The following is a 13,622-nucleotide window of genomic DNA, read 5'->3' on the forward strand; positions in this document are numbered from 1 at the left end:
CGTATGGAATAAACTTGGTTGTAAGAACCTTGGCGATTATCACGACCTGTACTTGAGGACAGATGTACTGCTGTTAGCCGACGTGTTCGAGACGTTTCGGCAAACATGTTTCAAGCAGTATAAACTCGACCCCGCATGGTATTACACCAGCCCAGGTCTGTCGTGGGACGCCTTGCTTAAAAAGACAGGAGTTAATTTAGAATTGCTCACAGATTACGACATGCACCTATTCATTGAGAAAGGCTTGCGAGGTGGGATTTCCATGGTATCCAAACGATACGCGAAAGCAAATAATCAATACGTGAAAGGTTACGATCCTAACAAACCAACCAATCACATTCTCTACCTCGACGCAAATAACCTGTACGGCTGGGCCATGAGCCAGTATCTACCTACAGGAGGATTCGAATGGGTACCAAACATTGATATTATGAGCATTGCACCAGATTCGAATAAAGGGTATATCCTCGAAGTTGACTTAGAGTATCCCAAGGAATTACACACATCGCACAACAGCTATCCCCTTGCACCCGAACGTATGAAGGTTAACACAGACTGGATGTCTGAGTACCAACATAACTTGTCAGGTGGTCGTGTGGCGGACGTTGAGAAACTCGTGCCTAACTTAATGAATAAGACCAAGTACATAGTTCACTATCGCAACCTACAGTTGTACCTGTCATTGGGTATGAGGCTGACCAAAATACACAGGGTGCTCATGTTCGACCAGAGCCCATGGATGGAGCCCTACATCAGAATGAACACAGACCTACGAAAAAAAGCCACCAGTGATTTTGAGAAAAATCTCTACAAGCTCATGAACAACTCGGTGTTTGGTAAGACTATGGAAAACCTTAGGAAACGCGTAACCGTGAAACTGGTTAGATCTAGTGAGGAAGACAAGCTCAGGAAATTGATAGCCAGTCCGGCATTCAACCGTAATAAAATATTCACAGACGACCTAGTTGCCATACACATGAAGAAAAGCCACATAAAATTCAACCGACCTGTTTACGTTGGGATGAGTATCCTCGATTTATCCAAACACCTGATGTACGACTTTTACTACAACGAGCTCAAGAAACAGTACGGCGACAGGTGCGAAGTGCTGTACACTGACACGGATTCCCTGCTGATGGAGATTCGAACCGAGGACGTGTACGAGGACATGAAAAAACACATCGATTTATACGACACCAGCGACTATCCTAAGACCCATACTATACACAGCACGGTAAATAAAAAGGTCCTAGGTAAGATGAAGGACGAGTGTGCTGGCACGCCAATAGCTGAGTACATAGGTTTGAGGCCTAAGATGTACTCCATATTGAAAGCCGACAATAGTGAGATCCGAAAAGCTAAAGGGGTTAAGAAGTATGTGGTGAAACAACACATCAAACACGCCAGATTCAAGGAGGCCCTGTTCAAGACCCGTACCTTTAGGCATAAGATGAACACGCTTAGAAGTGATGGACATAAGATATACGGACTGACTATAAACAAGACGTCCCTATCGCCTATGGACACGAAACGTTGGATAGCTATTGATGGTATAAACACATACGCGTATGGACATGAAAAAATTTGAGGCTATTTATTACAGCCCGCGTGGATATTGGAAAGGAGCTAGCGCAGTAGATAAGCTATCTAAAATGGCACGAGTATCACCAGAGAAAGCCAAAGCGTGGCTTGAAAAACAAGCCCTGTGGCAGATCTATTTGCCGGCGCCACGCTACGTACCTAGAAGGAGTTTCGGAATTAACATACCTAATAGCATTCACCAGGCAGACCTACTGTTCCTACCTCATGATAAGAGGTACAAGTATGCCTTAACCGTAGTGGACGTAGCCAGTCGTTACAAGGAAGCCGAACCCTTGACCACGAAAGCTTCGGCCAAAGTAGCCAAAGGATTAGAACGCATATACAAACGCAGCCCGCTGACTTGGCCAACAGAGCTGCAAGTTGATCCCGGACGGGAGTTCATGGGTGCCGTTTCACAACTGCTAGCCAAACACGATACAAAGGTCAGACGTGGCACGGCCGGAGCCCATCGCAGCCAAGCCATAGTTGAGAGATTTAATAGGACTTTGGCTGAGCGCTTGTTCGGCTATCAGTATGCTAGGGAGATGGCCACCCCTGGAAAACGATCGACTGAATGGGTCACGAGGTTACCCAAGGTGGTGTCGGCAATCAACCATGAAGTCACCCGTCTCACCGGTAAGAAACCGGTAGACGCTATCAAACTAAAATCAGTGTTAGCAGAGTCGTCTGCTCCATTGCGTGGAAAGGAGAAACAGATACCAGATAGGGCCTTAGTTAGGTATCTATACCAGCCAGGGGAACACGAGGGCGATAGCCGTAAGCGAGCCACCGATCCTATATGGTCAGTCAAAACTTACAACATAGATAAAGTGGATATGAAAGCCGACGAACCTAACTTGTACTACTTGAGGGGTGGGCCGGGTAGGGGATTTGTAAGAGAAGAATTATTGATCATACCGTACGGCACAGTGTTACCGCCTGCCAAGTCACGGTAAACGTGATGGCGTAGCTTTGTAGTAGGGGTAATAATAGCAAGAGCTAAGGGTCCCACCAAAGCCTCATTTACTAAATGAGGCTTTTTAGAGGGGGTTTTGAAAAGTGTTTTCGGACTATCATTCCCTATACTACTTATAGGCAAACTATAAAATGTCTACATATTACATCCCTGTTGTACATTCGCAGATCGCTTCGTTTTATTAAGTTTCAAAATGCATACAAGTATGATTATAAAGTAATTGGGAGTAACTACTAGTAGAAAGTAGTTTTGATTTTCTAACTTGATGAAAACAAACCATGATCTCAAATGGACCTTAGTCCATGACTCCACCATTTTCAAAAATGGCGGTGCCCTGTCTGAGGATAAATGCTAGTTAAGTTTGTTTTCACCAACTTACAAAAGCAGCATCACTTTCTACTGGTAGTAAGATATGTATTTTATTGATGGACAATAGGATTTTGCATGACATTGCTTATAACATAACAATTTCACTCTTGGAAGCAAGGTGGAGGTCAATATAATGTTGCTTGCAACATTAATGTCTCTTCGACCCCCTTGCTTCCGTGGAAGAATCGTTATGTTATAGGTTGTATCATGCAAAATCCTTTTGGCCATGATTCAGATACATATTTAACTACTAGTAAAAAGTAGTTTTGATTTTCTAACTTGATGAAAACAAACCATAATATCAATAATTCTAACAGACTTTACCCTGTGACTTCACGATTTTAAGAAATGGCTGCACCCTGTCTGAGGATAAATGCTATTTAAGTTTGTTTTCACCGACTTACAAAATCAAATGACTTTTCACTGGTAGAAAAATATGTATTTTATTGATGGACATTAGGATTTTACATGACATTGCTTATAACATAACAATTTCACTCTTGGAATCGAGGCAGGGATCAATATAAAATTACATACGATAATATTGTCACTTCGACCACAACCTCGCTTCCGTGGACGAAAGTGTTATATTCATGCAAAATCTTTTTGGTCAGCAATGTGTTGTAAACAGTCTTGATTTTATAAACTCAATGAAACTTGAACTCCATTTTCTATCCGTGGTTTGAGGCAAACCATCTAATTTAGCATATACCACACCCTTCCACAATGCTTGCTTCACACACACAAACAACCAATTTAAGCACAAACTATGGGGTCCGGTAGAAATCTGTGTATAGTGACACCATCACCCAACCCCAAGGAGCAATTGATGTCAACACAACAATTCGAAATGTCTTTGGTAACGTCGAGAAATCAGCAAAATGACGAGCTTCCTACACATTTTCTCTGTACAACTAACTGAAAATTCCTTCTATGACATCACTGCAGGGCTCTGGCAACAGAGTTACGTAACCTGTCTATGGTTTCGTTTGCGGGCGAGAGAGAAACAGACAGCCTTTTAGCAACTTTTGAGCGCTTGGTATTAATTAACCACAAGTTTTTTTTAAAAGAAAATGCTCTTCCATTTATGGCTAACGAGGTCTTTCATATGCAGTGGTAAAAAGAGTACCAAAAAATTGAGTGTATTTGTTCTTTAAGTGACATTTAGAAGCTGTTTGTGTTTGAACAACTACAGTGCAAGATATCAAGAGAGTTTGAGAGTAATGCTTTTGTTGACATTTTACTTCATCTTAAACTACGACCTTCATTTTCATTTCTTTTTAAGTTTGATTTGATAATATGCGGCAGGGGATTATGTCACGTTAGTGACAATGCTTTTGTGTGTTTCTTTTGAAGTAGATGCCTGTGTTATGAAACCTAAGAACCTCAGATATTCAGCCCAAGGGGACGAAACACTGCCTGTTAATATGGTGATGATGTTTTCTTGCTGATGTAGGTGCCTGTGTTTTGGGCTTCATTTTGGGAAAGATGTCTTACTTTGACCAATGTAAGAAGAAAATAATTGCTAAAATTCCTAACAGCCATATAGGCTTGGCAGCAAGAGGACTATTAAAACCCGAGGACGAAATGTAAGTATAAGAATTGATGCATATCTGTAAAGCAGCAGCATATCCCTGACATTGCTGCCTTTCTTAGATTGGAGATTGTACTTGGAGGACACCCTTTGTATTTTGATTGAGGTTGCTGATTTTCTTAAAAATAGAAAAATACATGCCAATTAGAAACTATTTTACCAAATTTGTTGTTTAAAAAATACAAAATTGTTCACAGTATACACTAAAGAGTGTACCATCCCTCAAAAATTGTATGGGTCTTGAAGGGGAGAAGATTGTATACTGTGCAGTGCTTACTGAAAAAAATTGTCATACACAAAAATCCTCAAATAAAGACTTTCCCACTTGTTTAGTTTTTGCAAAATGTTTGTTAGGCTAAAGTGTCCCAAGCGTGTGCTTCTGAAATTTTAATGGAATTTTTTTTTAGTGCAGATCTCTATGTTGATATATAAAAACATTCCTTCTTTTCTGTAACTCAATTATAATATTGCAAATTATGTATGAAATAATTGTACGTGTCTAATCAGTATTGCCATAGACAATGTTATGCACTTCAGTCTTGTTTTGAAAAGTTAATTTGTAGTTTGTCACAAGCTGTGCTACTTGACAAGTTTTGTGTGCTCATGTCAAATTTTGTTGCATTTATAAGCCACTGAAATTTTAAAATGACAAGTAACTTTTAAGGCCAGCTCATTTGGTTCGCAATATTTTGAAACCATTTCACACAGTGGTCTTGTTCTCCACAACAAGTTTTATTTTGAAAGTATGGGGATATAAAATATTGTGATATAACTAGAACATTATGTTGACTCTCACACTTGTTCTGCTGCAGGGCACTTTATCAGTCAGCATCACCTGTGGAAGGGAGACAACTCTCTGATATACCAAAGGATGAGATGCGCAGCACAGATTTTGACACAGATAAGACACCTGCGCAAATACCTAAAGGGCTAGACATCAATGATAGACCCAGTGTAGATCAGGAAGGTGGGTCTGGGATGTTGGAAGGCTACATTTGCAAAGAAATTACTGGAATTTGATTTTGTGCAAACTAACACCTTGATGTGATGTGTTTATCACATACTCACAGTCGTACATATAGATCTCCATTCCATTCAGTATATAGCCGGTTCTCAAGCAAAGCCATGATGAGCCATGAAGGTTACATCCATTGGAAGCTGCACTGATGCATCTATAGGTGTGCCTCAAACCTGTGGTCATAGGTTCTAGCACAAGACTTGTTCTGATTGTGTTTCAAAGATTGGCTGCATTAGACCTGTGGGTTCCAGGAAAGTGGTAGAATCATTCTTATCTGCATTCCTGCCACATTATGCTGACATTGCAACAATGTAACTGAAAATTTTTTGGACCTCACCCCACCCCTCTTCATATAAGATCACCTCACCCCTCCTCACATCACCTCACCTCAACCCTCCTCATATAACCTCACCTCACCCCACCCCTCTTCATATAACCTCACCTCACCCCACCCCTCCTCACATAACCTCACCTCACCCCTCCCCATATAACCTTACCTCACCCCAACCATATAACCTCTTCCCACCCCTCATATAACCTCTTCCCACCTCACCCATCCCCACATAACCTCACCCCACTCCACCCTTCCTCATATCACCTCACCCCACCCCTCCTCATATAACCTCACCTCACCCCACCCCTCCTCATATAACCTCATCTCAGCCCTCCCCATATAACCTCACCTCACCCCATCCGTCCTCATATAGCCTCACCTCACCCCACCCCTCCTCACATCACCCCATCCCAACCCTCCTCACATCACCTTACCCCACCCATCCTCACATCACCTCACCTCACCCCACTCCACCCCTCCTCATATAACCTCACCTCACCCCACTCCACCCCTCCTCATATAACCTCACCTCACCTCAACCCTCCTCACGTCACCTCACCTCACCCCTACTCTTCATATCACACCTTATTTCAGGCCAACCCCCCATTACTACACCTCACCTCACCCCAACCCTCCTCAGTTCACCCCTCCTGAGAAGTGGCAGGCTAGCCTAGTGGTTAAGGGGTTCACTCATCAAACTGAAGACCCAGGTTTGGCACAATGGGTTAATCCCATTTCAGGTGTCCCCCGGCTTGATATTGCTGGAATATTGCTAAAAGCAGGGTAAAACTAAAGTCACTCACTCACCTCTCCTCAGCTCCCCTCAACCACCCCTCACGTCACCCTACACATTCTTGTCCCACCCCACCCCACCCCTCCTCACCTTACCACCCCTTATCAACAGGCTCTTGTCATATAGTGGCAACTCAGGAACTTAACTCATACAATCACTTCACATTTTTATTTACCCACTCCCCCTGTCTAGGTCACCTCACATACTCTCTTCACTCATTCCCTATCACACTCACTCACTCCAGGTTTTCCACTGCCAGCTCAGGAAAAGGCGGCACCCAGCTTCAAGTCATATGACGACCTCCGCAGCCAGAACCGCATGGACTTTGAGAGGAAGATGGCATCCAGTGACAGCCCCTTGAACCAGCCCCCATGGCCAGCACCAGCGCCACCATCATCTCAGGGGAGACAATTCACACCACGGCCAAGCCCACGACAAGATACAAGTAGGTTTTCTGGCAGTGGGATATCAGTTGTAGTGCTGGTTTAGCTCTCAAAATATTAAGATCAATAATCAAAACTCAGTAATCCATCAAGAATTGGCTGTAATCATAAACCCCACCACAATATTCAATAATATGGACAATAGTGGGACACAATGAAGCAAGTTTAATACCATGATCAAGACAATCAAGGATACTTCTTGTTTGAGACAAGCATGAAGCATGTTGTTTACCTTGCACTGTTACAAGTCAGTCATTTTATAAGAACATCAATTAGTCTCCCGAGCTCATAGGTAATTGCTGACACAACAAGATCAATTGATTCACTGATTTTTATTTTATTAATCCCTTTAGCACTAATCAGTTATGCAGTATGAATATCACACATTCACCACAGAATATGTTACTTTGACATAGCATAAGGCACACAGAGAATATGTATTTGCAAATGTGTTTGTCGTTTAGGCGGATCACATCAGAAAACAATGTGCTCCATATTAATTAGTCTATAAGTTATTTCTCTGTACATGTTAAGTAACCCAATAGTTTTAAGTATATTCTTGTTCTTCTGCCCTTAATGATTATGAATCTCTGTTTCAGGCAAATCCAAGAACAAATATGGAGATGAATGGGATGAATAGATGCAACTAACCTCCCTTTGGGAGGTGGCATGTGTGAATTGACAGCACTCTTCTCATGTTTCTAAAAATAATATAAAACATATCACTGTGCAGAAGATTAAAGTATAAATACTATATGATCTTATCATGACAAAATATATTGTCAAATATGGTAGATGCAAAGAAGATAATCTTTGTTGATTTTAAGGACTTGGATTACTAATATGTTATGTTAAAGCAAGGTTGTTAAGGATTTGCCTTGGCACAGTGGCTGACAATAAGGCATATATTGTCATTTTCAGTATGTGTGTATGTGGTTAGAGAGCTGTGAAGCGTCTTGACTTTCCCTAGAAAATTATCCAGGATTGTGAAAATTTAGTAAGACTCTCCTTTGCTTGTGTGGAATGGGAAAAATAGTTGACAGACTTATGTATGTAAAATGTGTGTATATAAAGTGAGTCATTTCTAAAACGTTACCTTGTAAACTAATTAACATCTCCCTGGGCTATGGAATCTACTCAAGTATGATGGCTTTGGATCACCTGATCATGGGAGGAAGCGTTAGTGAGCATCCCACAGTTTCTCCGGGCGTAGAGACATAAGGAATAGAATGATTTGGCATTAGGGACAGTTCAAGATTCCATTTTAATTTTATTTCATCTTCCAATGATATATGCTTTATCATTTTACTTTGATTGATGTCAGTGTTAGTCCCGGGATAGGCCTGTAAAAGGGGACGTAACAATATATTATTCTGTGTGGGATGATTGGGTTTTTGTTTCAGACAGAATATTTTAGACCGGGTGCCTTAAGACATGCAGTCATTTCCTCTGACATGAGAATGTAAAAACTGTTTATCTTATCCGCATTATCTTTTCATAAAGTCCTTGCGTTTCTGAAAATATGGGCACTCCTAGACAGGAAAGGTCAGCAGCATTATATATTTATGCATGTGTGAGGGGATGTAAGGCATTGGTGGTCTGACATGGTTCTCCGACGGTTTGTTGCAGACTGTTATTTACGGACATTCGCCATATATGATGTACATTACCACAACGAAGTAAAGCAACAACGAGTTGTAAAATAATGATGAGGCTCAGTAAACGTGATGATGTGCAATTTTACAAACACCAGGCATAAACTGTTCAAAACACATCAATAATTCTGTGTATTGGCCTCAGACCCATTTGGAAAAGTCTATACTGGGGCTGAGACGATCTCACACACACGAATGAAACCGTTTTTCCGTCACAGACGAAAAGGCTAAATGTACATGTATTTAGTTTTAAGACGGTCTCACAAACACGGATGGCTATGTTAGCTCTTAGACAGTCTCCCGTATATGGACTTTGTGCTTGTTCCAAAGGTGTCCGTTAGTATCTGCTAACTTGAATGTCCGTCCGTGACAGCCAAATGGATATTGGTCCACCCTTGGCGTTCTCACAATATTCAGTGACGGGCATAGTCACTCCTTCCAATTGGTGTTGAAGGCCCAGTTGACAGCTGTGTTGATAAGAGCACTCACTCACTCACTCACTCACTTAGTACTTAGTAATCTCACTCTTTGTTGAAAGACATCTATGCACTTATGACACCCACCACAAATCAATAAGTATCATTTTGTCTTGCGCTGATCTGCCTATATTGCAATACCATTAAAGTGTCATATAACATCCGGGGTATTGTCACGTGACTAACAGGGGATCGTCTTCCCGTGAATCTGATTCCGGTTTAGGTTGTCCAGTATTCTGCAAAAAAGAATAGAAAAATCAATAACGTCCTGTTTACTCTATTCAGCAAAAATAATTATATTGATTTTCCGCCACACGTTACATCATAAACATGAAGGCTAATGATGAATATGATTATGAGGAAATGATCGATGGGTTTATGTCCGCACTTAATCAGACATGTGCATGCCATGTACTGTGTGATAATAAGCAGAAAATCTTTTGACTTTAATAGTGAACCGAGGCACATATAGTCCGACGTGATCTGTTAACACATTAACGAAGGAAAAACGTATTTTTTTAAAACAAGGTGCAATCAGGAAGGCTAGGAACTAATCCAAGACATTCCATAATCCACACTTTTAAAGTCCTATCCCCAGAGTGCCAAACAGTCAATACCCAGTCAGGCTGGCTATGCCTGAACGTTACTAGCCCAAAACATAATTCACTAGCCCATAATTTGAATGTAGACATTTCATAATTAGGCTTAAGCTTCTAGTATGCCGAGCATTGTTATCAAGCCATATTCTTGCATGATTTAAAGGTGTATTATAACATACGTCGGAGAGAGTGATATAGTTACCAAATTATCCCATGAACATTCACTAACCATTGGTCACTGTGACTCTGAAGATTACCGGCCCGACTATATTTTTGCTAGCCACGGGCTGTCGGGCCAGTATCTATTTCGTACACTGTCTTTGTCAAATCAACATCGGCGTGTGGCAGATCTAGAATCAGGCAGGCAGCGGTTACTGTCCATTCATGAGATGACTGATACTAAAAGCCTGCCACAACACCCCACACCGTTTTCCACCTTGAAACAATTCTCATCTTCATTGTTAATCAGCAATGCTCTCGCACTCTACCATTGCAATACATGTCGTTACATTTCATTGTGATACAAAATACTGATAGAGCTCAAGTAGGAGCTTCCAAGAAAAAATAAGATACGAGTGAATGAGTTTACTTTTACTCCGCACTCAGCAATATTCCAGCTATATGGCGACGGTTTGTAAACAATCCAATCTGGACCAGCTGATCAACAGCATGAACATCGATCTGCGCAACTGGGAACCAATGACGTGTCAGCCAAGTCAGCGAGTCTGATCACCCGATTCAGTTAGTCGCCTCTCACGATATAATCGCCTTTCATAGTAAGGTAAGAGCATTAGTAAGATGCTATGTCATAAAATGCTATGCTTCCCAAATAACTCCACACAGTCAGTCTTAGGGGCGATGGGGTAGCCTAGTGGTTAAAGCGTTCGCTCGCCACGCTGACGACATGGGTTCGATTGCCCACATGGGTACAATGTCTCACGCCCATTTCTGGTGTCTCCGCTGTGATATTGCTGGAATATTGCTATGATGAGAAAGACGGAAGAGTTGCAGGCCTCAGGTTCCGTCGAAAGCACGATCAAAGGAACAGTGTCCCAGATTGGGAACAGACATCAATTCAATCACTATAGGTGAGTGAGTGAGTATGTTATTACGCTGGTTATAGCAATATCAAGGCTTGGAATACCAGAAATGGACTCCAAACATAGCATCATGTGGGGAATCGAACCCGTGTCATCGACGTGAAGAGCGGGCACTTTAACCACAAGGCTACCCCCCACCGCCCCGTAACTCTTATAATAACCTCCAGACTTTGGTTCCTCAGCTTTCTCTGGCGTTTCCGTCTGTACAATGTATACACGACACTGATCACGACCAGCACGGCCCCGACACAGGGCAACACATAATGTAATACAGACACTGCCTGGACAACCTCCACTAACTCCGTCCGCAGCTGACTTGCTAGGCCATCGGTTATTAGAGTGCTCTGGAAAAAAACAAACACAATGTCTGCAGCTCTATTTCATAGAAATTTCTTTAACGACCGTGAATGCATATCAGATCCGCATTGGCACGATGGTTTTGCATCGTTATTCTCGAACTAAGGGACCCGTGAAGATTAGAGTTAAAATTTGTCTCCAGCAACCCATGCTGTTCCTTAGAGACGGGTAGCAGGCTTGAGTACTGCTTTAAGCAAAAACATTGTCGCGATTTGTTCTATATATTATAGCTGCACTGTGTTAATTTTTTGTGAGCATTAAATCTGTTCGATGAGTTCGGATGGTTCAATCTGCTGGCTTCCACTTTGTGTCATTTGGGCACCGCCGAAACCTATGATCAAGGGTTCGAATAGATGGGAAAGCACATATGACCACAAAGGGGTAATGTCACGGAAAAGGTGAAACAGGCTTCTAACTCAGTGATATTTGGGTAATTTTAACATCACCACAGCACAGACTGTGTGAGCTGTGGCAGGCGTGAGTGAGTTTAGTTTTACGCCTCACTCAACATTCCAGTTATGTGGCGACGGTCTGTAAGTAATCGAGTCTGGACCAGACAATCCAGTGATCAACAGCATGATCATCGATCTGCGCAAAGGGGATACGATAGCATGTGTCAACCAAGTCAGTGAGCCTGACCATTCCATCCTGATAGTGCCTCTTACGATATGCATGGGCTACTGTAGATCAGTTCGCGGATCTTCACGGGTCAGCATAGAAGGAAAAAATGTAAATACCTCATACCTCATTAAACCAAAATATTGGGTGGAAGTAGGACGTTGTGTGCTCCAGCTGTCTGCAAAATCAAAGTGATTATACCAGTGTCAGCATTGTATCTGTTTCTGTATTAGTAGTAGTTGTAGCATCCTCGATATCTCCAGGGTATACGTTCCGAAAAGTCTCCACTATACCCTACGGGTCGGCCCGATAATTTTATTACCTCCCTTTGCTGACTCCGCTTTCTCACAGTAGCCAATCAGAATGGTCGCCGTTATAACCGAACTTGCCAGTGTCAACAAAGGTAGCAGTTGCAACTGCGAAGGTTTACTCGCCGTGCGACTCACAATTTGGGGAAATCATAAATGCAACTTTATAAGTCCGTCCGAAACCTTTTTTTAAAACATATGCAAGAAATCCATCTAATACTTTCAGAGAACCTACGCATGGTTTGTTTGCCAAGTTTAATCGGTTAGAGAATTTAAAAAGCGAAAGTGAGTTGTGATTGGTTCGCTCAAATTCCCAGCGTAGACACCTGATTGGATAAAAAGCCAGCCAAGGGAGGTAATAACTTTATCGGGCTGAGCCGTAGATGCTTCCAGGGTATAGTGGAGACTTTTCGGAACGTAGACCCTGGAGATATCGAGGATGTAGTTGTAGTAGTGGCAGTATGTATGCATGTAAAAGAGATCAGATTTTTCGAAAAATGCATCTCCGTTCTCTTAATTAAGTGAAATTACACTTAATGCTTCCTTAAGTCTTTTTACATGGACCGCCGCCATACAGCTAGAATACTGCTAAGTGCAGCGTAAAAGTGTAAAAGAAAACTCACTGACTGTATATATGACACTGAGGTTACAAAAGTAATATAAGATAAAGATAATCTACAGGATGACATTACTGTAAAATACAATTGCATTCATCAGAAATAGTCATACCTTTCTTATATAAATCATCATTTACCTTATTTTCGAAAAATTCGAAACGTATACCCCTATCTGTAAGCGAATGGCAACCTCCATAGGTACTCCGGACGTCTACACAATTAAAATTAAAACAATGTTGTGTGAGTGACATTGATATACAGCAGAACAACGATGTCTCCAAAAGGGCGTTAGAAAGACATACAGGTATATAGAGGTACTTTTCGCCTCGAACTCCTGTGAAATAGACACAGCGTCAGATTCTTCAAACTTAGGCATGATGTATAGTGAAAACAAGGGGTATACCATAATATATGCGATAATTGGAAGAAAACAGCCATTTATGGCTAACGAGGTCTTTCATATGCAGTGGTAAAAAGAGTACCAAATAATTGAGTGTATTCGTTCTTTAAGTGACATTTAGAAGCTGTTTGTGTTTGAACAACTACAGTGCAAGATATCAAGAGAGTTTGAGAGTAATGCTTTTGTTGACATTTTACTTCATCTTAAACTACGACCTTCATTTTCATTTCTTTTTAAGTTTGATTTGATAATATGCGGCAGGGGATTATGTCACGTTAGTGACAATGCTTTTGTGTGTTTCTTTTGAAGTAGATGCCTGTGTTATGAAACCTAAGAACCTCAGATATTCAGCCCAAGGGGACGAAACACTGCCTGTTAATATGG

The 13,622-nt window shown here is 41.6% G+C and overlaps 2 protein-coding genes across 2 annotated transcripts in view; one reads left to right on the forward strand and one right to left on the reverse strand.

Annotated features, from left to right (window-relative positions):
- LOC137274555 (OCIA domain-containing protein 1-like) overlaps positions 1-8,198 on the forward strand; it is a 27,823-nt gene extending 19,625 nt beyond the window's left edge. Inside the window, exons 5-8 of the mRNA XM_067807809.1 lie at positions 4,383-4,515; positions 5,333-5,487; positions 6,910-7,110; positions 7,708-8,198. Of these exons, the coding sequence (XP_067663910.1) occupies positions 4,383-4,515; positions 5,333-5,487; positions 6,910-7,110; positions 7,708-7,748 (530 nt within the window). The 3' untranslated portion in view covers positions 7,749-8,198. The remainder of the gene's footprint in view (positions 1-4,382; positions 4,516-5,332; positions 5,488-6,909; positions 7,111-7,707) is intronic.
- LOC137274556 (scavenger receptor class B member 1-like) lies at positions 7,430-13,044 on the reverse strand. Its single transcript, XM_067807810.1, has 4 exons — positions 12,976-13,044; positions 12,040-12,091; positions 11,100-11,282; positions 7,430-9,475 (listed from the first exon to the last, which is right to left on the reverse strand). The coding sequence occupies exons 1-4, from the start codon at positions 13,032-13,034 to the stop codon at positions 9,413-9,415; spliced, it is 357 nt and encodes a 118-aa protein (XP_067663911.1). The 5' UTR covers positions 13,035-13,044; the 3' UTR covers positions 7,430-9,412.
- Between the last annotated feature and the right edge of the window lie 578 nt (positions 13,045-13,622).

This window comes from Haliotis asinina, chromosome 2 (genome assembly GCF_037392515.1).
Source record: "Haliotis asinina isolate JCU_RB_2024 chromosome 2, JCU_Hal_asi_v2, whole genome shotgun sequence".
In the NCBI taxonomy this organism is placed as follows: Eukaryota; Metazoa; Mollusca; class Gastropoda; order Lepetellida; family Haliotidae; genus Haliotis; species Haliotis asinina.

Coding starts and splice junctions, on each gene's coding strand:
- LOC137274556 (XM_067807810.1), bottom strand. CDS start 13,034: ATGGAGGTTGCCATTCGCTTACAGATAGGGGTATACGTTTCGAATTTT. Junction 12,092..12,975: donor TCGAATTTTTCGAAAATAAG/GTAAATGATGAT, acceptor TTGATTTTGCAG/ACAGCTGGAGCACACAACGT. Junction 11,283..12,039: donor CAATATTTTGGTTTAATGAG/GTATGAGGTATT, acceptor GTTTTTTTCCAG/AGCACTCTAATAACCGATGG.